The sequence below is a fragment of the Syngnathus scovelli genome, chromosome 16, assembly GCF_024217435.2.
Source record: "Syngnathus scovelli strain Florida chromosome 16, RoL_Ssco_1.2, whole genome shotgun sequence".
Classification (NCBI taxonomy): domain Eukaryota; kingdom Metazoa; phylum Chordata; class Actinopteri; order Syngnathiformes; family Syngnathidae; genus Syngnathus; species Syngnathus scovelli.
This window is the reverse complement of record NC_090862.1, coordinates 10,369,136-10,394,732: the sequence shown is the minus strand read 5'-3', so window position 1 is coordinate 10,394,732 and position 25,597 is coordinate 10,369,136. Positions and strand designations below refer to the sequence as shown.

General features: G+C 46.7%; 1 protein-coding gene and 1 long non-coding RNA gene across 7 annotated transcripts; one reads left to right on the top strand and one right to left on the bottom strand.

Moving 5' to 3' along the window:
• Window positions 1–181: 181 nt before the first annotated feature.
• Window positions 182–6,766, bottom strand: cbx4 (chromobox homolog 4 (Pc class homolog, Drosophila)). Of its 3 annotated transcripts, XM_049744774.2 has the most exons (6): window positions 6,606–6,766; window positions 5,498–5,895; window positions 5,310–5,353; window positions 4,702–4,767; window positions 3,495–3,561; window positions 182–2,725 (listed from the first exon to the last, which is right to left on the bottom strand). In XM_049744774.2, exons 2-6 carry the CDS (start codon window positions 5,564–5,566, stop codon window positions 1,322–1,324), a joined length of 1,650 nt encoding a protein of 549 aa, XP_049600731.1. In that variant the 5' UTR covers window positions 5,567–5,895; window positions 6,606–6,766; the 3' UTR covers window positions 182–1,321. The 3 variants fall into 3 exon arrangements, with proteins under 3 accessions (XP_049600731.1, XP_049600730.1, XP_049600732.1); XM_049744773.2 differs by lacking the exon at window positions 6,606–6,766 and having other exon boundaries at window positions 5,498–6,061; XM_049744775.2 differs by lacking the exons at window positions 5,310–5,353; window positions 6,606–6,766 and having other exon boundaries at window positions 5,498–6,061.
• LOC125983502 (uncharacterized) lies at window positions 4,794–15,749 on the top strand. 4 transcript variants are annotated; one of them, XR_007486734.2, is made up of 6 exons: window positions 4,794–5,338; window positions 11,324–11,438; window positions 14,835–14,989; window positions 15,085–15,162; window positions 15,261–15,333; window positions 15,522–15,749. It is a non-coding gene; the product is annotated as an uncharacterized lncRNA (long non-coding RNA). The 4 variants fall into 4 exon arrangements; XR_007486733.2 differs by lacking the exon at window positions 4,794–5,338 and adding an exon at window positions 6,346–6,500; XR_007486735.2 differs by lacking the exon at window positions 11,324–11,438 and having other exon boundaries at window positions 4,798–5,338.
• The last annotated feature ends 9,848 nt before the right edge of the window (window positions 15,750–25,597 follow it).

Sequence of the window (25,597 nt, the reverse complement as noted above, 5' to 3'; positions counted from 1 at the left end):
ACGTAAGAATTTATAAACGTGATATGTAAGCTTTAAGTAGTGTCCATTTTTCCATGCTGGACAATTTTTAAGCCCCGGTAGTTGATGATTTTTTGGAATCATCTTATCACATATTCTTCAACATTCACATTAAGCGTTAGATTCAAAACATTAATTTTAAATAATGATCAAGAGCCAAGCCTTGCGAGGAACTTTGCTTTCTTTATTGTGAAAGTGTGCCAACAGCAGTAAGCGAACTCGTCTCCCTAAGCAACGTTATGACGATCCTTGTAAGCGAGTGCATCGACAAATGAAAGCAAAACAAAACCCAAAAGGACAGCAAAATTCATGGAAACAATTGTTAAAAGATCCCTTGCAGCTTCTCCCAAATAAATATGCTCACTTCCGATTCATTCTTGTCGCATTTTAGCATTCTTAAGCTGGTTTTGCATTCAGTGTGCATCTCGAAGGCGAGAGTCAACATTTGCATTTCAAGCAGCATCAACAAAATGCAAGCTCGTCTTTAAGTGTGCCCAGCAAAACCTTGATGAGTCACATTTGACGGGTCACGAGCGAGCCAAACAAACGGCAGCCAGCCGCCTTTTCCCATCACGGAATATTCATGAGATGAACAATGCTAAAAAAGTGAGAGCTCACATTTGTCAGACGAAAGAGAGTTTGCGTACGTCTTTGTCATGTTTGCATCTCAAGACGCGTGCCGAACAAAAACGGGACAATTCATTTTCTTGAGAAACAATCAGTTTGTTACTTCGAGACATAACGACAACTATTGTTTCCACGCAATCAACCACATTCCTAATGACGAATCGATTATAATGCCCCTGACTGAATCGAGTCCAAACCTCTGAAAACGACCTGAAGAAGGGCAAACTGAATAATGAAGGCAATTAACGATCATTGCTTGGTGGAGAAAAAGTAATGAAGTGCTTTCAATTTGATCTTTGATCTATACCAACATGACAAGTCCCTCTCTAATGCGCAGCGGGACCCCAAATAATTGATCGAGTTTGATACAAAAGACATATGAACCTTTACACATCCGAGATTACAAGTTTGGTGCAGGTATGAAACAACGCAATATACTCGTAGAGTGTTTGTCTTTTTTTGAAGCGGAACACATCTTGTTGAATGTATCCACGGAAATCCTCGAGGGCACTTACTTGGCTACGTTTCAGAGTTACAGTATAAAACATGTAGGAAACATATTAAATTTGAATGATAAATTATAACTTTGCATATGTACAAAATCTCTGTATGTTTGTTTTTTTTTTCTACACTATGCACATTTGGACACAATCCGTCTGTCCAGTGAGTGGCTTCCTTAGAAAGAGACGTACTCCTTGAAGGTTACTGTCAGACTGTTTGTTGTGACATCAGTGATGATGATATTTCCCATAAAAGGAGAGATCTTTTGAGCCAGCGCCGCTTTAGTCTTGTTCGGCATGTCCTGGGTTGCTGTGTTGGTATCTTGGAGAGCGGGCGGGGATTCAGCTTGGGGAGCGGGTTCACTTTGGGCTTGCAGTTCAGGCTCAGGTGCAAGTTCAGGCCGCAGCGGCTCAGGCCGAATTTCCAGCTGAGTCTGCCTCTTAGTCTTTGGACAACTCAGATCCATGGGCTCCTCCTGGCCAGCGCAATCCATGGCATCAGACGGGTACGTACCGATGCGTCCGGCGCAGTGAAGGTCCATGGGTTTGTGCTGAGGCGGCCCCAGCACGCTGTCGCAAAGGCCGAGGATTTTGGGAGCCTTGGGAAGTCCGCGCTCTGCCACAGGCTCGGAGAGTTTTCTCTTGCGGCTGCCGGGATAGGACGGAATCCGGATGTGGTCCATCATGGCGGCGGACGTGGGGACGTTGGCGTCGGCCGGCCAGGAGGTCGGGGGCGAGCTGGCGGTCAGCTGCAGCGGCAGATCATCGGGCAGGTCAGCCTGACCCCGAGCGACCTCCGTGTTGTATTCCTCAGCTGTACTGGGCGAAGGCTTGAAGAAGTGCCTGTCCTTCGGGGAGCACTCTGTGCTGCACATCTCTTTGGGAATACCGTTCTCGGCCGTTTTGCTTCCGTGCGCCGGGTTGTTTTGGCCACTTTGGCTTTTCTCAGCGCTTGATGGGTCCCCGTGTTTGCCCTTTGCCCCGTGAACCTTGTGAGCGTCCATATATTTGCTCATGACGATGACGATACGTCCGTTCTTGTTTTTGTTCTTTATGATCTTCATTTTGCCACTGACGGCGCTCGGGAGCGTGGCGTCTTTGGGATTAGGCTTGAGCGCTTGCTCGCTTTCCGCGTCTTTGGGAGCAGCTTTTCGCAGCTCCACCGCCAGCTCTTTGACTTTACTCAAGCAGCTCGTGTCTTTGTCGCGAAGCCATTTCTGCTGCAGCGCCAGCGGCAGATTCCAGCCGGGGTTGGCGGCTTTGCTGGGCGCTTCCTGAACTTTGACCACCTTCTTGAGCTTTGAGGCCTGAGCTTGGTACATGCTGGGGTCAGGCTCATAGTGGTGGTGCTTCTTGCTGTTGAGCTGGTAGACGTACTTCTTCTTGGTGCTGGCCAGCTGATCGACGGGCACCTCCTGGCTGCTGGGCTGGTACTGATGGTGCTTCTTGCTGTTCAGCTGATACTGCTGGGGCTGGCAACGCTGGAGCGGGACGGCATCCTCCTTGGGACTGTCATCTACGTCCGGAGAGGCGTCCTCCAAGCCCGCGGGCATACGCGACCTCCGGGCAAACGAGGGAACCTAAAAGGATAGACAAGATATTTTAGTCAAAAGGATGGGGATTCCTGTTTTTATGACCGTGTCGGAATGTTTTGGCCACCTCGAGTGGACCTGAGCAAGAGGCATTAGTTCTACAAAGCTTTGCTGATTGCGCAAAGGAATGCAGACAATTATTTTTGTCTACACTGTTTGACATGAACAAATAAAGATCTCCACAATGTTTTTGCCCCACCGTTATAATTTAGCCTCGCCCCTTTTTCCTTTTGGCACAGGCTGACCCCTCAGAGCGTAACGCTCAAGAACCTTTGGCTGTGACCTCAGGTCAGACAAGTGCCAGCAGACATGTCACGCTTCAGCTCTGATTCCCGACCACGACCGACTGAGCGCAGCGATGGGCCTGCACGTCCATATTTGCTTCCTAACAAGCTCCATTAAACCTCGAAAACGAGGCAAACCCAAGCACAACACAGCGCTAATTTTAGCCATTTTTTGCCAGGCTCAAACAAGGAACAACTAGCTCTAAACTAAGTGTGTCCAAAAGTGACTATCCACCCGGTGAGAGGAAACACTAAACAGTCAGATACAACAAGCTAGATCGGGCGCAACCTTAGGAAACAAAGTGAGGACAAGGCAGAACGACAACCTCTCTCCCCTTCCCGTTGCCATCTGAAGGAAAACTAAAAATAACGCCCAGCATAATAACAGCCGCTCGAGAACACCTGACAAGAATCTACACCCTCCCCCTCTCCCGTCTGACCACTCACCCATGGAGAGGCGTGATGACAATTACCTGCAGTGGAAGATGTTTTGCTTTGGGGCCCCTTTTGCGATATCCCATCAGCTGCTCCTGCTTCTCCCTGCAAAAACAAAGCAAAATGATAGCTTGGCGCGTCACGTCACACGAAGCCGAAAGGGCGGGGGAGACCGTCTTCCGTTTTCCTTCACCTAGTATTCAAGGTCAAACGTGCAGTTTGGCTATGAAAAGCCAACACGTCACGTGCGTGAGCCATCGCAAACCATTGTGGTCGTTATTTGCATTGGTAATCGTCCCGCTACGTGTTGTCATTATGCCTGCTGAAATTCAATTAAGACTCGCTGCGGCTCGTTCAGACATTCTCCCTTCTGCCACTCCACGTCTTCACAACGGTAATCAGGGTCATGAGGTACATGTCAAACTGAATGAATGCTTGTAGATAACCCCAGAGCATGAATACGGGCTCATAGTTTAGAAGAAAAAAAGAAGAGGGGGGATTTTTGGAGACACAACGTGGATAATGCGGTTGTCAGGGCCAGGCCAGGATGAAACGTTACTACCAGAAATAAACCTTGACGAATCACTGACTCGTAAATAACCAGCGGCGGATGAAGGCCGGCCAACCGAGCACGCTTTGGGCCGACAGATGTTCAAGATATCAAGGCTGCCGTAATAAACAGTCGGGCGCAAACGCGAAATCCAACGAGGTGACCCCTATTCACAGAAGATTTAGCAATTACGGGCTCCCTTGTGGGATCCCCTCCCCCATCCATCCGCCAGGAGCGGACGGGGAGGATTCCACGCAAACTGCGCACGGGCAGCCCATCAGGACGCAGTCAGACGCACATGTGCCGTACAAGTTGGCGTGTCCATTAGCCTCTTTGGAAAATGCTAATTTGTTGTTTACAGTGAGTGCGTCTACGGGTCCTGCAGGCCCGTACGTGATCTTTGGCCGTGTTAGCATTCAGTAATAATAATAATAAGAATAATTAAATAATAATAATAATGCATCATATTCACAGAAAAGATCTTGCAATAGAATGCGTGATATAATCAATGTTTCCTAACTATGTCGAGTGTGTCCTTGTTCAAGAAACTCCCACCAGCCCTTTTCCCAGGATAGCAACCAGTGAGTGGGTCAAGAGGGGTATCAGGGAGAGTGGAGTGTAGCCCCTCCCCCGTGCCCATAAAAGGTCACGGTCGAGTTGGAGCAGGCCCACATTCAAAGTCCAGCGAGTCTCACCTGTATTGAAATGCAACGAGGAGGCGCGGGTCAAGGATGTTTTCCTCCGGCTCCCATGTGTTGTATCTGCAGGAAGGGGCCCAAAAAAACTGTCATTAAGATGATGGGACAACAAAACACCGATAACAGTTTAGAGGTTAGATATGGACATAAGCACAGCCAGTGCATAACAAGCAGCACGTCTGACAGCAAACAATTGGTTAGGAAGAGGGTGAAATCAAGCAAAACACATCTGTGTGTGTGTGTGTGTGTGTGTGTGTGTGTGTGTGTGTGTGTGTGTGTGTGTGTGTGTGTGTGTGTGTGTGTGTGTGTCTGTGTGTGTGTGCGTGTGTGTGCGTGTGTGCGTGTGCTGTCTCCGCGCGCCACCATACAGTCGGCCATTTTAGCAGCACTGTCTCTCAAATTCGTTGGCAGAGCTGAAATAATTAAAACGGGATTACATAGCCGTGCCTACCCTCCCTTTTCCCCTCGCATAAATTAGTGAAGGCATCCACGGATGAAACACTTGCCCGCCTACACACACACACACACACACACCGCGCCCATGTATGCCCTCGCCGATTTGTATTATCCACAAATTAAGCGGAATATGCAGCATTAGGACTTACTTGGGAGACCATCCCCGCCACTTGACCAGGTATTCAATCTTCCCCTGCGTTCATTGGGAGAGAGAGCGAGAGAGAGAGAGAGAGAGAGAGATGTATATTCCCCGAGGCTTTAAACGCACCAATGCAATACGTGCGCCTTTTTACCCTCGCCCAAAAAATAAAAAAATAAAACGCGCCACGCAGTTTACCTTGCGAATGCGCTTCTTTTCGATGCCCTCCACCGCAAAGACGTGCTCTCCGGCGGCAGGGAGCTCCATTCTCGCCGCAATCCGACCGCAAGCGACGGGGTAGGGGCGAAAGCGATGTGCAAGGAAGAAGGGGGAAAAAGCCAGACAAGGCAGGGTGGTCGCGTTCGTTCGCTGCCTTGGTAGTTTTCCAGTGTGTATCCAAATCTGAAGTGTTATCCCCCTCCAGCTCCCGTAGTCCCTCCTTTTTTACAGTCTACACACAGTCCTGGCAGTGTGCAGAGAGAGTCACAGGCGAGCGGTAGTGAACTGATCCAGTCGTGCAAGAGCTCCGGCTTTGGCGCATGACGTCAGGAGGGGAGGTGGAGACCTCTCCTGGTTGGGCTCCATCCCTTCTTCACCTTCGTTGTGGACGTGTGGGAATTCACACAAATCACCACGTTAAGTGTCACAGCACATAGGCGCCCCTGCTTTATTTCATGTCACGAAGCCCTCCTCCAATGCAATGTTGCACGCGCAATGCGTGTGAAAATGTTAAGCACAAAAAGAGGAGTGGTCCGTTCGTTCACAAGCAGGCTGGTTATTTGGAAAAATGGCACCGCAATCGCGCTTTTAAATGACTCAATAAAAGGCAAGCACGACTCAGTTATGAACCTGGAGCAGCTTTAAACAAAGACAACGCGTCTTAATTTAGGGTCTTGTGTGACTTTAAATACTTAAGAACTACGTGGCATAGAAACTGGTGAGGGACAGGTGCGGAATGCTTTTGGGACTTTAAAACGTAGGACAATTCTTTGTAATGAAAGCCCATTACGATTTACAAACAAAATATGTTAAATGCTACTTGACGAAACGTGCTGTTGCGTTCTAAGATATTTTGCATGAAACCTTCCGCGATTATTTGTAGGGAGGATTTCGAGGGTGAAATGCATAATGTAGAGGTGAATTTCCGGTGCAATTCGGCTTTCCTCCCTACAGTTACCCAGAATCCAAAAATGAGTGAATTGTGAGTACCCATGGTGAAAATTGACTGAGTTTTTTGTGTGTGTGTGTCGTATTCTGTCAGTGTTGCCAGATTTCAGTTGTAATTCTGCTTTTTGTATTTACTCACCCTTTCAAATCCTCCACCAATGCACGTGCTTGTCATCTTGCAGCTTTTTGACTTTTTTTATTTATTTATGATTTTACTTTGCGTTATACCTTTTCTTAAATAAATAAAAAAAATCCCAGTAATGCATCGCAGAGGCTTACATTTGGATCTGCTCACTGCACTGAGCAAATATAGGTCACACGCTCTCTCTCGCTCTCTCTCTCGCGCGCACAGACACACAGATATGAGAGCAGTTCTGTGTCCTCTGGGCTCAACTGCCGTTAATTTAACACGTTCCAAGTTTGTGAATCTTCAACTTTTCCACTTGCACGCCACCATTATTAATCGGAGCAGTTCATTTCCCCTTTAATTTCGCCTCACGTGTGAAAAAAAATGTGCAAATTACCATGTCAGTTTTACGCGCGCAGTAACAGTTCAATACACGAGATAAGAAAATCACTGGGGACTTGATTAAAAAATGCGCAGCCGAAATGCAAAAGCTCTTTTTTAGCGGTGTTCCCCGCCCCAAAACAACCGCGCTGTATCGGACGAGTATTTTTATTGTCGAAAAAAATAAATTCAGCATGACAAGGGTTAAAACGGAGCCTGTAAAGCCGAACCGCGGCGGGCAGCCTATTGCGCGCAAGCACGAGCTATCTCTGCCTTGCCATATATGGTCATGCACAGAAAGCGGCCAAATCCAACCGCGCGCGCCCTCCAATTCGGCACTTATGCACTAGAGATGAACGCAGGGGAGGCTTAAGATCCCTTTGGCAGCAAAATCGCTCATTGAAAGCGTTGAATTTGCGCCCAATTACAGTTTTTTTCTGCCACCACCCCCCGCCCCGCGGTGCCCTCCAGCCGCGGCCACGGAGCACACACGCCCTGCTTGCCTAGCAACAGCAAAAAGAGACAGTGACGCGCAAAGAAATTCAATTGCTGCTAAAGACTTTGAGCGTGGAATGTACACCCTCTGAAAATGTACATTATATTCACCAAAATGCATTTTGAGTACGTGAAGAAGTGGAAGGGGTTAACGTTATCGTGTTTGTGGATTTGGGCGTTGCTCACCTCACCGGCTGTATGACATTTTTAATTCATCGCCCGCCCGGTTATCGAGAATAGAAATTGTTAAATGCGTTCACGTTTTAAATTGCACGTGAACATAACAGGGCGAGCTTTTTCTTCAGCAGGTGTGCGTGACGTGTTGACACGACACGTGTTGTGTGTGCGCAGCGACCAAAATTGGTAACATCAAGTGGAAACACCCACGAACGTACAAAAGCGGTGTTTCATAACTTGAACGCGCCCATGTACAGCGTTTGACAGTTGTCCTAATTTTTCATCGCGCTGAACTCTTATTTGATATACTTTGCGATTTCATTCAAAGTTGGCAGCGTTGTTAACAACACTCTCGTCTTCCTTATGAAAGCCCCCATGCACGAGCAGCTAAAGTTTGGCAAAATCTTCGTCTCCATAAACAAGTTGACTATGTTGTGGGTGTAACAGGACTCGGATTAAACGGAAACGATTGAATTATCCGCGCAACCCACGTCCCCCCTTGTTGATGTCATCCTTGCCCCGTGAACGCGACAGCGCATTTGGACTCCCTGCAGAAGCCAACAGAAACACTTTCTCACAGGACCTTGTTTATTTTGACCTTGTTGCAACACACCAAGGTCAAAAAGCAACACTTATCTGCAGCACACAAGGTCAGGCTGTCTGCCCCGCCACCCCCCCCCCCCCTCCTCCCCCCGCGCGTTTTTTATCGCTGCACGGCCTTGTTTTGTTTTGACAAGGTTGTCTGTGTTTGAATGCAGCATAGTAAAAAGATAGAAATGTATGTATGTGGCGTAATATAAAGTGCTTAGAAATACTGCCTTGGGCAGGGGTTGTGAAGCACTTTAGAAATGCTCATGTGGTTTTTATGCGCTTGCTCAAATGTTATATTTGGGTGCACGAGTGTGGGAGGACCAGGGTCAAGTTATGTCATGATCTCTGCAACTCTCTCTGCAGGAAACACAGATATTTCAATCACCTTTCCCCAAAAATAAAAGAGTGGCTCAGGCCAAGCTCGGAGTACTCCCCTACTGTGCCAGGAGGGCCAGCTCAGGGAATGGAGATATTCTCAGCAAAGGGGTGGGGAGGGCAGGGCTGTGGGTGCGTGCATGTAAAAGAAGGCTTGAGGTAAAGTAAGTTCAGGGTGGTGGGGGATAAAAGAGGCGAGGAGGAGGAGGAGGCCATGATGAGAGATCTCCGCATTGGCCCAGAGAAGCATCCGATTCGTTCATCCACTGGAAGAGAAGACTTGATTGGGACAGAATGCAAGGACAGAATGTAGAGGGGGAGGGAGGGGGGTATTAGAAAAATGTTAAGAGGGCTCCAGAGCCTGGCGGTGCTTAGCGGGCGGTGATTAAAGTACACTATCAAACAGTGGGGGCCGCAAATATTTGGTGGAAACACCTCAACGAAGCCAGCGTCTTCAGTAGCGTCAATCTGCTGGGTGGATTTGTGACGAGACAAAACAAAACGACGACTGTCCCCACGTTCATTCTTGCTTCAGGTCCAGGCACACAAACGATTCATGACGAGTATTTTAACAGGGACATCATTGAAAATAAATAAATAAATAAATAAATAACATTTGGCGTATTTCATACGCAAGCTAACTCAACTTGATGCACTTACAAAACAACATTTCGGCAAACAAATTTAAGACATTATGATTTTTAACCTGAATTTCAAAACGGGAGCGCTCCAAATGATCATGCCAGCAGCATTTTGACCTTTGAAGCCTTCAACGTTCATACTTGAAATGGAAAGAAACTATGAATTTGAGTCTGCTCTATAAGTCCGCCTCTGCTTGAAAGGTGGGGTGGGGTGAGTAGCGGAAATTCCCCCTCCAGTGTCATTGTCACCTCCATTGTTGCAGCGAAGCGACAGGTCTGCATTGTGGGGTGCTGCCCTGCCAGGATGGGCTCCCCTTTTCTTCCTCACGCATGCCCCCCCCCTCCCCTGCCTGCGAGGCTGTCGTGTGGGGTTCATCCGCCATACGCTTATACGCCCATTGATCCCTGGGAGCCGGGCGGGGGGGCGTTGCGGAGGGAAGCGGGGCGGGGGCACCAGACTTCAAGGGGGACGGAGTGGTCAGCGGGGAGCCGTCGGGGATGGGGTGCTGGAATTCTGTCAGAATGGACACTTGTCAATACTGTATGAAGCTGAGGAAGACAGTCGTGCCACTTTGATGGATGCGTTGCCGCCGATGACAAAAAAGGCTGTGGGAAACAATAGCACCAAACAAAAAACAACATGGAGGATCTTTTTAGTCTTTAAGGTACTAAGATTCCCGTCGTTATCATCAGCGTTGCGACGTGAACAAAATGTGCCCGCGAGCTTGTGTTGAGATTTGGCTCCCCTCCTGTCCAATGCCACGCTAATGATGAGTGACACGGGCCCTTATCCTGAGAGCCTTTTACCCCTCTTGTCCCCCCCCCCCCCCTTTCGCAATCTCCTGGGAGCAGCCTATTTGCCTTTTCTAATTGCATTTTAATTTACATGTAAGCCGCGGGATGGATAAGCGTTTTGTTTCCTTCCTCTTTCATTCAGTATATCGTGCTAAGCGCCAAGTGTTGTATGTCGCATTGCACCTCTGCAATGTTGATGGCAAAGTTGCTAACATTGGTTGCCAGCTTGCGCTCAGTCATAGATTGATGTTTAAGGTCATGACAAAATTATACTATTACACTAAATAATATTGGTCTTATTTTCAGAGAAAGTAATGTAACGCTTTGGAATCTAATTGAAAATTAATGCCAGCAGTTCTGAAGATGTTTGCGACGAAACATAAACAAAAGTGGTGCGAGCACTGTTCCCTGTGGTACTCCTTTGATAAAAGACCCATCAGATCGGAGCCAACAACCAACAAAGTGTCCCGGGCAGAGCGACACGCAGCGGGGTGGGGGTGGCCGTTAACGTCAAAGTCGAGCCGGTGGCCGTCTCTCCATCAAAAACGTAATAAGAGCACGAGTGGATGGCGAGCTTGCAGATAACCAAGTTTAATGTGCGTGTCTATCTATATGGAAATTCAGCCACACGTGCGCTCGCTCGCTCGCTCGCCCACCCGCCCGCTGGTCGCCTGCATCCCTCCTCTTCTTATTTATGCGTGATTCGCTTTCCATTGGCTGCAAAGAGGAGACGTGCGTCTGGGGAGGAGCACGGCGATAAAGCGCGCAATTTATTTGCACGAGCGCTACGGAGATTTGTATTCAATTTACGGAGATAATGGAGCCGCTCGTCATTGTTTGCCTAAAAGAAGTGGTGACAATCACTTAAAAAAAGTGCCTTCTGCAGCAGTTTTGAGATCACAACACACGCACACAAAGACTTTGAGGTTTAAAGTGAGTGTTCCCCCCGTGTGTGTGTGTGTGTGCGTGTGCGTGTGCGTGTGTGTGAGCGTGCGAGTGAGTGAGTGAGTGAGTGAGTGAGTGAGTGAGTGAGTGAGTGAGTGAGTGAGTGAGTGAGTGAGTGAGTGAGTGAGTGAGTGAGTGCGTGTGCATGAGTGTGAATATTTTGCAGACAAAAAGCACTTTTACATTTACAAACAGGATTGCAGGATTTCTTTTATAAAATTAGCTTAACGTACTCCCAACATTGTATTCTTTTAATTTTAGAGCTGTTCTCTTGGCTGCGCTCTCCCCAACACAGTAAATGATTGAGATTTTTTTTGTTTGTCCAATCAGATTTCAAAGCTCTTGTCATTGACAGACGCCCATTTTACTGACAACCAGCAGCAGCCGGCTTACAAAATTCTCCGGGGACATCATTTGCCAGCAGCCTGATCACGCATCCGTCTTGGTCAGTGAAGTGTTGTTGTCGTACGTTTTTGCTTTCAAAGTCAAGCGCAAACAGCAACAGAGATGGAAGTACATCGATCCTGACTAATACAAATACATGCAAATTTCCATTCGCAGTACGACAAAGAAGCCAGATGCGGTTAAAACGGAAAAAAGCCTGCTTCAGCAAACCTTAACATAATTCACGAGCCTCGTCTTAAACCAGTGCAAGAGGCACTGAGGAGATTGCTTGACTTCCACGCCGTGTCCCGCGTCTTTCCATTCGATACGCTTTGTCTGTGATATCTCTCTCTTATCCTCGTGTGAGAGCCATGGATTTACCCCCCTCATGCCACATAATGGCAAATCAATACACAGGCGAGAGCCAACGCATTTCAGACAGCAACTGAAAGCGTCATGTGTATACGTGTGTGTGTATATATACAGGACTGGCTCAGAAAATATTAAGAAGAAGAAGATATAAACTATCTCAAAATATTAGAATATCATGAAAAAGTAAACTAGTAGGGTATTCAACTAATCACTTGAATCGTCTAATTAACTCGAAACACCTGCAAGGGTTTCCTGAGCCTTGAAAAACACATAGCTTAGTTCAGTAAACTAAATCACAAGTATGGGGAAAACTCCTGATCTGACTGCTGTCCACAGGACCATCATTGACACCCTCCATCAGGAGGGTAAGACACAAAAGAAATTTCTCAAAGAGCAAGCTGTTCACAGAGTGCAGTTTCAAAGCACATCCACAAAAAGTATGTTGGAAGGGGGAAATGTGGCAGGAAACGCTGCACAACCAAGAGAGATGACTGCAGCCTTAACAGTATTGTGAAGAAGAGTCACTTCCAGAATTTGGGAGAGCTTCAAAGACAGTGGACTGAAGCTGGAGTCTACGTATCAAAAGCCACTGTTCACAGACGTGCCCGTGAAATGACTTACAATAGCCATATTTCCAAGGTCAAGCCACTTCTGGAGCGTCTGACTTGGGCTATGGAAAAAAAGCACTGGACAGTTGCAGAGTGGTCCAAAGTCCTCTTTTCAGACGAAAGTAAGTTCTGTATTTCATTTGGAAGTCAAGGCGCCAGAGTCTGGAGAAAGGCTGGAGAGGAGCAAAATCCAAGTTGCTTGAAATCCAGTGTAAAGTTCCCACAGTCAGCGATGGTTTGGGGAGCCATGTCAGCTGCTGGTGTTGGTCCACTGTGTTTCATCAAGTCCAGAATAAATGCAGATTTTAGAGCACTACATGCTTCCGTCTGCTGAAAAGCTCTATGGAGATGATGATTTCATTTTCCAGCATGATCTGGCACCTGCCCACAGTGCCAAAACCACCAGAAAATAGTGTACTGACCATGGCATTACTGTCCTCGATTGGCCTGCCAATTCCCCTGACCTGAACCCCATAGAGAATTTGTGGGGTATTGTGACGAAGAAGCTGAAAGACACCAGACCCAACAATGCAAATGACCTAATTAATGGACATTTTCAAATGTTTGATTTTGTTTTTCTGTTATAAATCGTTTTTTTACTTAGCCTGTGGAAATATTCTAATATTTTGAGATTGGATATTTGAGTTTTCTTAAACTGTATGCCATAATCAGCAATATTAAAATAATAAAAGGCTTGCGATATTTCAGTTGATTTGTAATGAATCCAGAATGTATGATATTTTTGTTTTTTTTAATTGCATTACAGAAAATAAAGAACTTTATCACAATATTCTAATTTTCTGAGACAGTCCTGTATATGTGTGTGTGTGTGTGTCCATTATCGTTGGCATTTTGCGAAACATAATGTACATTTGGAATGAGTGCATGGGTTCCAAAACAAGGTTGAAAGGTTGATGTGCACGAGCGGCGTATGAAAATCCTAATGGTCATACACACACGTAGACACGTAGACATGTAGATGCGTACACACATAGACACGCACACAGGCTGCCGGCCATATTTTACATTCTCAAGTGAGAGCGCTACAGGCAGCAACACAGCAAGCTGGGAATTTTGTCTATGAATATTAATGCATGCTACGGGGGAGGGAGGATCCTCTAAATCCTCTGCAGATAAAACTGAGAGGGAACGAGAGATGATTACAAGCCCGCTCTGCCAAATTTCATTTTACCCCCAAGTGCATTTTAATGGGAACTGTGGTCCTCGACCCATTCAGATGCCAAACCAAAGAATCCACTCTTAAAACGTCATATTTTTGTACGTGCACACCGAATGGGGGCGGAAGGGGGGGAGGGGGGGGGGGGTTGTCAAAGCTTTTGTCTTTGCAATGCGGCATATGTATCACTGTCATTTAAACGCAGCGCACGACAATGGAGGCCAACGTGAAATGGATGACACGCCACGTCAAAATGGGAATCGGGCTTCTTCTTCTAATGTGCGTGATGAAGAGGTCAGCCCTCAAATGCTCCCATGGGGAACAAAATTTCGACATGCGCTAGACGTGAAAACGTGATCTGTCATGAAGACGTATGAGCTTTAGATTCACAGCCAAACAAAGTTGTCTCCCTGGGCTCTATGCCTGAACCACTTGAATTGTGTTATTGCAAACGTAATAAAACTTCCAGAAGGGTGGGGTTATTTGTCTGAATTAGTCATCTCCATGAGGGGGAAATTGATACCGACACCCTTCCCTCTGTTGTATTTTTTGCCAATAGTTTAGAGTTTTCAATGAGACTTTGTGTGAGCGGCTGTCAATAACGCACGCTTCGTTCTTTTGGTCATTTCAATCAATAAGACAAGCTGTGTCTGACTCTCGAGGGTTTTGTACGCCGACCCTGCGGCTTCATCCAGTTTTATTATCCGGAAGCATCCATCAGCAAAATGGACCATTCAGGAATCTTCCTTCATTTAAGCCTTGAAATAATCACGCTATGGCATCGCATTGACAATTTTATCCATGCAGTCATGAGAAAATGATATAAATGTACAATAACCTCATCCATCATATTATTACAGATTGTTAGTTTTATATAGTTAACGGCAGGTGGAATTTGAAATGGGAAACGATGTAAATACTTTAAATATTTAGGTATAAGATTCGTGATTGCCAAAAAAAAAAAAATCCTAATTTAATCCTAATTTAGTGAGTTCTGAAACATAAATTTGATGGATGTGGCGGGCTGAATCCCCGGGCCCCAGTGCCTCAAGTTTGACGTGTGAGCTGAAGCAACAAAAAGGCCAAAGCAGACAGTTACGTTTATTGTTTGCTCACACCTGCACATGCCTAACACACACACATACACACACACACATGCACACACACGCAAACACACATACGCACACGCACACGCACACGCGCGCACACACACACACACACACACACACACACACACACACGAGGATATTGACACAGTTTATTGTTTGCAAGGTACATACGTTGTGTGTCTTTATTTCAGACCAGTGTGCAACAGCTTTCCCTTCCCTTGGATATCTCTGATGCTACTGATGATGATGCAAACAGCAAAAGTCAGTAGACTCCTCTATGTCATGGAAAGTGGAGTGGGGCAATTCAAAGGACAGACCTTGGCGGGCTTAATGCCAAACATAAACTGTAAGTATAGGGTTTCAATAACTTGCTACACTTATTATTAAACAAAGCAAAGGAAAATGACTTTTAGTGCACAAGTATTGATTTAAAATATTTAGTTTCAGCTGAAGAGGAGCCCAATGACTCTGAGAGGAAGGACATTCCGTCTGAGAGGCCCACTCTCAAAAGTCAAGAAAGTAAGTTTTCACTGAATATTCATTCATTATTTACATCTGCATTGTGACTTTCAATCACAATAAGTGCAAACGTCTTATCGTTGACCATGTGATTTCAGAAAACTCAGAGGAAGGTAAAGAAACAGTTGCTACTTCAAGAGAGGCAGTTGGGGGACAGCCATCTAAACAAAAGTGTGTGTTAGTGTAGTGACTCTAAAATATATTGTCTCCCTGAAATCAAACACTTTGTTTGACATTTGTTAACAAGGAAAATGGATGACTAGTAATGCCTGTGTAATGTGCTTGTTTAAGAAGAATGAATGATAATCATTTCCATCCATCTATTTATTCACTTTCTTACTTTCTTTGTTTATTTACAGTGAAATCCAGAATACCCTGGTCAGAGACAGAAAAAAACATTATCCAATGTTATTTGAAGCAGTTCCTGACAGAAATGAGGGTTCCTCGAAAGGAGGACTGTGAAAAATGTTTAAATGAAAATCCATCACTCAAAGATAATGGACGAGACTGGAAAGCCATAAAATTCTTTGTACACAACAAAATTGCATCTTTAAGGAGAAATGTGTAATAAATGAGTGCTAAGTTTGTCTCTCTCTGTCTCTTTCCACCCAACCGGTCAAGGCAGATGGCCACCCACCTGCAGTCAGGGTTTGTCCGAGGGTTCTTCGCGTTTTACCTTTCCACCGTTGCAAAGTGCTTACTCATGGGGGGGAATATTGGGTCTCTGAGTATAAAAAATATATAGTTTGGTCTTAACCAGGTCTATCATGTCAAACAGTGCTTTATTTTACTTAGTGTAACATTATTATATTTTTTTTGGGGGGGGGGGGTGAAAGTCAGTTGTGTTCTTTTTTGACAGTAAGAAAAAAAATGAAACACTCACCCAAACAGTGTGAGTCTAAATTTAGTTTTAGAGTCTTGGCCTATTCCTAAAACTGAAGAAATAAAAGGAGCATGCAGTGAATACATTGGATAACAGGTGATTGGCTATGGGTTTTGCCGTGAGGCGCGGATAGCACGCTTTCCTAATTGTAAACCAAATCCAACAACCAGCGTGATATTTCCAGTGACTGGGAATTCTGGAGAACCATTTAGTCGACTAAAACTAGAATTTGTATTTAGTCGACTAAAACTAGACTAAGACTAAAAGATTCCAGATGACTAAAATAAAACTAAGACTAAATAGCATTTTAGTCTAACGACTAAATACACACTTGCAGTTAACACTGTTGTACATAAAAGTCCCCTCTTCAATATGTAAAAATGCATCCATCCATTTTCTGTACCATTTTGTCGCAATGGCGGTCACGGGCGTGCTGGAGCCTTTCCAGCAGTAGGCGGGAGACACCCTCAACCGGTTTCCAGCCAATCGCAGGGCACACAGAAACAACCAACCACCCACACTCGCAGTCCCACCTAGGGGAAATTTGGAGTGCTCAATCGGCTTTATCAAGCATGGTTTAGGGATGTGGGAGAAAACCGGAGTACCCGGAGAAAATCCACGAAGCCTCGGAGAGAACAGGGAGGGTCAGCGGGGGAATTGAACCGGCACCCTTCTAACATAACACATGCTAACATATGTAAAGATTTTACGATGCAAATGTCCCCTCTTCAATATATAAAGTTTGTGCAAGTCCACTCTACGATAGGAAGACATCGCACCAGCAAAAAATGAAATGTCGGAAAAGTGCCCTATTCAATAAGTATAAATCAGCTTGAAATTCACTAAAGCAGAGTGTGTAATATTTTTTTTGTCTTGAACATTTTACAATGCAAATGTCCCCTCTTTAATATGTAAACTTCGCGGAAGTATTTGAGGTGTGGTGGATAAATACAACAAAAATAATATGATATGACCTGCATGAAAACTTTGGTATTTTCTAAATATAATAATAAACACGACTCCACTCTACCTGTTTGCTTCTACAGCTTCCTCTAAACATCATGACAACATCCTAACCATCCTGAGTAACGTCCTCTCTATGTCTATGTCATAGACGGATGTAACAGAGAATCGGGTAATTTTTCAAAATAAAACATCGTTCGGATTGCGAAATCAATAAAACTTCGGAAGTAATGTAAGTTATTTATTCTTTCTGTGTGGCCTGGCACCAAACAACCCACGGACCAGTACCGGTTCATTCCATATAAACTGTGGAGTGTGAATACAACGTGTGTGGAATACACTGTGTGGAAACGTGTGGAACAGCAGAAGCAGTGATTTCCACACTCACACACTTTTTGGTCCCCTTTTTGCAAAAATTATAAAACTTCACCAAATAGTTTCAGACATGATTCTGACAAGATTTAAAGCATAAAAAAGTGGGGACTCAAAAAAATATCCCCACCTCACCCAGGGGCCAACAGCAGAAGCAGTGATTTCCACACTCACACACTTTTTGGTCCCCTTCTTGCAAAAATTATAAAACTTCACCAAATAGTTTCAGAAATGATTCTGACAAGATTTAAAGCATAAAAAAAGTGGGGACTCAAAAAAATATCCCCACCTCACCCAGGGGCCCCTGTTCGTGGGTGTGTTAACAATGGAGTGTGAATACGACGTGTGTGGAATACACCGTGTGGAAACGTGTAGAACAGCAGAAGCAGTGATTTCCACACTCACACTTTTTGGTCCCCTTTTTGCAAAAATTATAAAACTTCACCAAATAGTTTCAGACATGATTCTGACAAGAGTTAAAGCATAAAAAAGTGAGGACTCAAAAAAAATGTCCCCACCTCATCCAGGGGCCCCTGTTTGTGAGTGTGTTAATCAAAGTCAAAGTCAGCTTTATTGTCAATTTCTCCACATGCCAAAGACACACAAAGAAACCGAAATTTCGTTCCCCCCTATCCCACGGTGACAAGACATGGCTCACAACAGACAAACAAGTAAACAAGTATAACAAAAGTGTGCTGAATAAATAATGAATAAATAACACAACAATAAATAAATAAATAAGAGGAGCAGAAAAAAAAGGAGCAAGTGCGCGTACAGCAGACATTCCCGAAAATAGCGCAACAGTGCCGCACGCTACGCAGAAGGGGGTAGCGAGTTCAGGGCCCTAACAGCCTGGAGAAAGAAGCTGTTGGCGAGTCTGGTGGTGCGGGAGCGCAGGCTCCTGTACCTCTTCCCAGAGGGCAGAAGGTCAAACAAAGAGTGAGCCGGGTGACTCACATCTCTGGCAATCGAGGTTGCCTTGCGGGCGAGATGGGAGGTGTAAATGTCCTTCAGGAAGGGGAGTGAAGCACCAATAATCTTACCAGCCGTATTCACTATGCGCTGCAGGGCCTTCAAGTTCTGTTCAGTGCAGTTACCACCCCACACAGCGATGCAACTGGTGAGGACGCTCTCAATGGTCCCACGGTAGAATGTAGACAGGACTGCCTGAGGAGCACATGCACGCCTGAGCTTCCGCAGGAAGTACAGGCGGCGCTGAGCTTTCTTTGCCAGTGACGAGGTGTTTGCGGACCAGGAGAGGTCCTCACTGATGTGCACCCCCAGGAACTTGGTGCAGCTCACCCTCTCCACCACAGCACCGTCAATGATCAGCGGCAGGTGTGTTGTGTGACCCTTCCGGAAGTCAACAATGATTTCCTTGGTCTTATTGACGTTCAGCAGGAGGTTGTTGTCCCTGCACCACGTGGTCAGAAGGTCAACTTCCGACCTGTACCGAGTCTCGTCGCCATTCGTGATGAGACCCACCAGCGTCGTGTCGTCAGCAAACAACATTAACATTAACATTAACAAGGTAATGTACCCTCTTACATCTGTCTGCCAGTACACACACACAAACACACACACACACACACACTGTGAAGGCGCAAAGTAACATTGAGCAGGAAACTGGTGAAAGTGTGACTGCTGCTCCTGTTTTTAAATCCGCGGTTCCAAAGTGTTAGATTATTGTCACACCTGTGCGCTGCAGAAGACGACATCTGCACGAGTGCGTGTGTGTGTGTTTGTGTGCGCGTTTGTGTGTGTGTGTGCATGTGTGTGTGTTTGTGTGTGTGTTTGTTTGTGTATGTTTGTCTGCATCAGTTCCTGGCATCCCGCTGCGTGGCCATTTGTGTGGACCGCACCGGTCAGAAGATATCCCACCATCGTACCATCGTGCCTCAAGCTGCATCTTTGGAATGTTTGGGGACCTCATCATTGCACCCCTGCTTTTTGCAGACAACGTGGTGCTGTTGGCTTCATCAAGCCATGATCTCCAGGTCTCACTGGAGCGGTTCGCAGCCGAGGGTGAAGCGGTTCGGATGAGGATCAGCACCTCCAAATCTGAGTCACCTTATCACCACTGAGCATGGCGGCAGCCATCTTTGTTTGTCACTCAGTCTTCAGCTGCTTTGAATGCACACTTGAAAAGACAATGTTGCAAAAGAACTTATGAAAAGTATGGAGTCAGAGAACTGTGGATCGAATGCCAGAAATCATATTCACGGAGCCAGCTTCTCTTGTCTGGGAGTGATAAAGGACACCAGAGACAAAGGAGGGAGACTGCGGGGTGATTCACCTGTGCAAAGCAAGGGAGAGATGACGTCTAATTAGAGGATCTAAACACACGTGATGTGTCAGACGCTGGCACGTGATTATGGATAATAGCGAGGTGTTTGATGGCGTGAGACAGCAACACGTGTAACTATAGCACGCAAAACAAACACGCCACATGCATAGGGTGACCAGATTTGGGATTATGAAAAGGAGGACGCCTTTTTTGTGTGTGTGTGTGTGTGTGTGGGGGGGGGGGGGGTCATCGGTGTTTGTTATGACACAAATGACATGGTATCTGTATAGCAATTGCATTTATTTGCCCGAATAACATAAAACAACATATGCACGATAACATAAACATATTTACACTAACAAAAACATATGTACACTGACATTTTTGAGTTTTACAGTGGTACACTAAGTGTTTATGTGTGCCTGGATGTCGTTGGCACCTTTATTTGCCACAGACACATAAGTGCCTGCTTTACATGTCAAGCACTCAGCTTCATTAGGATCAAGACCCTGGCGAAAGCATAGGAATTTTTTATTCAACTCCGCTGTGAATGTGCATCTTCGTTTCGGCATTGCTTGTAAACACTCGGTGTAGACTGGCTAGCCCACCCTACTTCGTAGCAAAGTGACTAGTTTTGAGGAGAATGGCATGACGTATTTGCGAACAATACAAAGAAACCTGGAATTGAGTGAAATGGAACGGAGTGGCAATTCTATTGACTATGTACTGTACATGTATTATGTTTGAGGCAGTCGAACAAAATCCCAGACGATTATGAAATTCCCCCCGCAGATTTCTTTTAGGTCTCAAAAGTAGGACATGTCCGGGAAAAAGAGGATGTCTGGTCACCCTACACATGCATGGCTAGTGGCAGCTCTTGAGGAAACGCGTCCCTCCCATGACTGACTGGGAACCTAAGAGACAAATTGACTGTAACTAAAACAACCGCTAGCTGCCATTAGCTTCACGCTAACACATAATAGGAAATCACACTTTGGTTGTGGGTTTAGGGTCAGGGTTAGCAGCACCAATGTAGCAATGATTATTTTTGTTTATGTTCTCTGGGTAAGGGGATCATTGTTGAAGTTATCTTTGCAAATTGGTACGGCTGGCTGGTTGTTGTGCCAGCCGTGCCAGGACATTTCCTGCCTGGCTGCATTCCTTGAGTCATAACAAAGCTGTTGCTGTTCACCACATTGCAACACAAGACACCATTTGGCCTTTGAGCGTCACTCTCACAGCTTCCTAGCTAATATCGCCGCTTCTCGCGTTTCTCTGCCACTCGCAATGAATTTCCTTTTTTTTTGTTGTCGTGTGCGAGGCCTTAATGACAGTAACAGTACATTGCTAACACATGTTTCATTAAGCACAATGTTGAAGAGAAAATGGAAAATGGAAGAGGGCAGTAATTAAAAACAGGCCCAAAGCAAGAGCGGGAGGACAACAAATTACTTTTATGCCCTTTAGGAAGGATTTCACAAGTATGCATGCAGCATTCTTGAGCTGGAAAAGACTATTCCTGCTTGCATCCTTTCCTCTTGGGCTGCCCTCTGTCCCTCCCTCCCTTCCTGACCCAGACGTCTGTTCGCGGCCCGAGCCCCCCTTGGCTGGATTCTTGCGTCAGGGAGGAACGTACGCACCGAGCCGCAATTAACATTTCAGCGGTATGGCTTCCACCCACATGCAAAACACACACACACACCTTAATGACGGCATGTTTATGAAGAACAAATATTTGCACGAGGAAAAGCCGCCTCGGAGATGATCGGGCGATAATTGAAAGAAGCTTGAACAGGACAGAGGCCCAGCTTTTGACTGGAAAGACGCTGGCACTATGGAGACACGCACACGTCAAGTGCTAGCAGTGCATGGAGAAAGAAAACATGAAATCCAGGAGAGATCGTGGGCAGGAGGAGGGAGAGGAAGAGGGGAGGGGTGAAAGGTGGAGTGCAATATTTTCTGTGTCAATTAAGGCATGACGGCTCGGTGGCGCACTGGGTAGCACGTCCGCCTCACAGTTAGGAGGGTGCGGGTTCGATTCCACCTCCGGCCCTCCCTGTGCGGAGTTTGCATGTTCTCCCCGAGCCCGCGTGGGTTTTCTCCGGGCACTCCGGTTTCCTCCCACATCCCAAAAACATGCTTGGTAGGCCGATTGATCACTCCAAATTGTCCCTAGGTGTGAGTGCGAGTGCGAATGGTTATTTGTCTCTGTGTGCCCTGCAATTGGCTGGCAACCGGTTCAGGGTGTCCCCCGCCTACTGCCCGATGACAGCTGGGATAGGCTCCAGCACGCCCGCGACCCCCGTGAGGACTAAGCGGTTCAGAAAATGGATGGATGGATGGAATTAAGGCATGATTCATTTGAAAAATGCTGAAGAAATGAATGTACAGTAGAACGCCAGCCATAAAAGAAGAAGCGCAGCAGTGGCAGCAGCAGCAGCAGCAGCAGCAGCAGCAGCAGCAGCAGCAGCAGCAGCAGCAGCAGCAGCAGCAGCAGCAAGCAGCGGCAGCAGCAGCAGCAGCAGCAGCAGCAAGCAGCAGCAAGCAGCAGCAGCATACTCAGTCTCCCATTTCCCCAAAGAATATCCCTCCCTGCTGCTGCCCCCAGCTGGGAAGCCACACGCACACATACACGTCCAGCCCAGCTGTCTGGATGGGGGAGGGGCTCACTGGGATGCAGGGATGCTGCTAGAACGGCACATAAAAGGACAGAGGAGGGGAAAGCAAGCTTGGCAACATCATGAGGAGGAATACCGAGGAGACAGACGCATACATACATGCACGCACGCCACCTGACTCAGCAGCATGCACTCTATCACTATTCATCACCTCTGCACTCCTGCCAGTTTATACGCACAGGCACCCATGCACTTTGTGACAAAGCCCCCTGCAGAGGAGTAATTGGGAAATCAATAAAACAACACACAGTTCCATATGTGAAAACAGACGCACGCACAATTAAGTACAGTCTCCAGTGATTGTCAGGCCTCATTGGGTCCGTTTCAAAATCTACAATAGTATTATGATTGTTCTTGGAATGAGATTTGACCTTGCTCCTCACAGGGCCTCGATGATGACAGTATTTTTCTCTCCTGTGATTGGCCGGCCGCACCAATATCCTCACACCTTCATAGGGCATTGCGACGTCTTTTGGACCACACTCGGCTTGATGTGCATTTTCCCACTTCGGTAAATCCGATGCTTTCGACAGTGCTACGAGGAGGTGGATCGCGTCAAGTAAGCCGTGTTGGACTGCGGCGGCACGATTCGGAATGTGGTTTGGTTTATGGTGGTGTCTGATTCAGTTGCTAACATTTTGGTTGGCCGCAATGAGACCGATCATCATGGAAACGTTCCTCAGGATGGATGCGAGACGCCATCTTTACATCTCGGTATCATCATCTACTTGCACGCAGCAGGGAACGAGACGTCACACAACTGCAGACTGCCTTATAAGGCAATTCTCTCCCCCCTCCTCCATGCTCCGTCCGTCTCTCTGTCTCCCTTTCGGCGGCACAGGGGGAGGGATGAGTGCTTTCAATTATCAGCAACAAAGACCAAATTAGGCACCTGGCAATTCCAATATGGCCTCTTTGTCTGCATCAAGTCGATAGCATGTGCTTGCCGTTCTGTCTGACACAGCCCGTTCACACACCGGCCACAATATTAGGTACACCTGCTGGAACAAATATTGCGGCTTTACCAAGATAAAAGTGCAAGCGAGGGTGAGAAAACAAAAAAAGACTGCCGAGCTGCAGCAGGCCACCATGTACGGCGGACGCTTTGAGAGCCATCAACTTCATCTATGATCAATAGTGGCCGATTAGTGGCTGAACTAAGCGGCGAGCCTGAGAGAAGAAAGATCTTCCCCCGTTGACTCTGTTGTGTCCCGACGCCTAATGAGAGCTGGCAGTTTGCAGCTGCACGCCGACACCCCCGGCGGAATTTGTCGCTTCGGCCGCTTTGCTCCTCAGGGCCTGCTGTTGTCACAAAGCCGAAGCGCGGCCAATGCAAAGCAGATGACGAGCGGAGGACAACGAGGGTCTCTTGTGTTTACTTGTCAGCACGCGGCTGTGTAAATTATCCTAATGGGACACTCAGGACTCCCCCCCACCTCCATCACGGGGAAAAGCCAACAAGCTTAAAGATGCGGCGACTGCACATGATTGAAGCGTCCCCAACGAGGAGGCGAGCGCAAACACGACTGAGGTCTCGGCCCTCTTCTCCGTGCCCATATTTGGCGTGCAGAGGCTCGGCCAAGGAAAAAGGCCCGTCTTTAATCCCCTGAGCTGCTCAGGGAAAAACGTGCTGACTTTGCACTTTTTCCAATCAACAACTCCCCCCCACCTTTTTTCTTAATCCAACCGGCTGCAGGTCTTGGGCAATAATCCTGGATTAGGAAGTCCTCCCCACAGCGCGGGCTATATGTACGCCCCTGCCGTAGCCGACGGCGATGTGTTATTCATATGGTGAGAGAACACAAGGGCCCATCCGAAAAGGGGCAAACGGCTTGAATTGCTTGCGAGTGCCCTTGGGGGAGCTGCGGCGGCACATCATACTAAAGAGGCAAAATAGCTTACGGCCCCCGCTGATGTGACGCGTGCTCACAGAGGCCGTGTTCTCAAACTGTCATCGGAACCTGAGGAGACAAATAGTTGTTAGGCCTCGCTTCAAATATGCGACAAAAACCCTTCAACTGAGGTTTCATAGATGCACGTACAGCACGAATTAATCTGATAGGCAAATTCTTCATTGCCTACATTTAAAAATTAAAATTATATAAAATTATAAATATACATTTATAATAATGTACATTTATAAACGAGTGTCTGAGATGGCTGCCGAAATGCTCCTCCAAAGCCGCTCAGCAACTCCAAACTGGACATTTCATGATCATTCACTAGATTTCAATGAGAGACTATTTAACCACAACCATAATGTGTTAAGCATACAAAAGACGCTCCAGATAAAGCAACTTGTCCTTCATACTCGTTGCGAATCCAAACATGACATTTTCTTCAAATGACGCGGCATGCGACATTCAAAGTGATTTCCATCACCATCAGGAGAGGTATCAAGAAATGCACCACGATGAATGGAGTATTAAGGAAAGATTTTATGCCCTTGTCACGCACACGCACGCACACGTGTATTAACTTTGCCAGTGGCGGGGGAGTGCAAGTTGCGTCAGAGCTCCATGTCCCACAGGCCCGCTGAGGCCCAGCTGGGGACTCCATGCAACGACGCATCATTGGCAACAACGCAAACGCATCATCGTCACTCACGACCGAATAAAGTACACCACACTATGTGCCACACACACACGCACACACACACACACACACACACACACACACACACACACACACACACACACACACACACACACACACACACACACACACACACACACACACACACACACACACACACAGAGGATAAAGAATATTCGGCTCTGTGTAATGAGTTTGACTATTAGGATTGTGTAGAAATAATGGGAGCGAACAGTCCTGCAAACCCTAAAAAGTGCGACAACACGTTTTAGATCGTTTGCACTCACGTGGGATTTTTGTAACAACTACATCCATTTCTAACCCGTCTTTGAATGGCGCCTTGACATTAAGATAGGAGAGACACTCAATGTGATTTCAGCGCTAATTTCAAGTTATGAAAAAGCGCTTGTGGTCGCTCATTGTTGCTAATGGCAGCAGCGTGACGCGCACGGACAGCAGAAGCTCTCCTTTGCAACTGACATCAGCTCATTTCCTGCCGTGCTCATCCTAATGACACTCCTGGCAGAGGCGGAGCCGGTGTTGTGCTCGATTTGGTTCCCCCGTGAGATTTTGTTCCCCCTGCCGCGGGAGCGCGCACAGCTTGTTTGGAAAGCGAAAAACCGATGCCGTACGGCGTCGTACGGCGTCAGCACTATG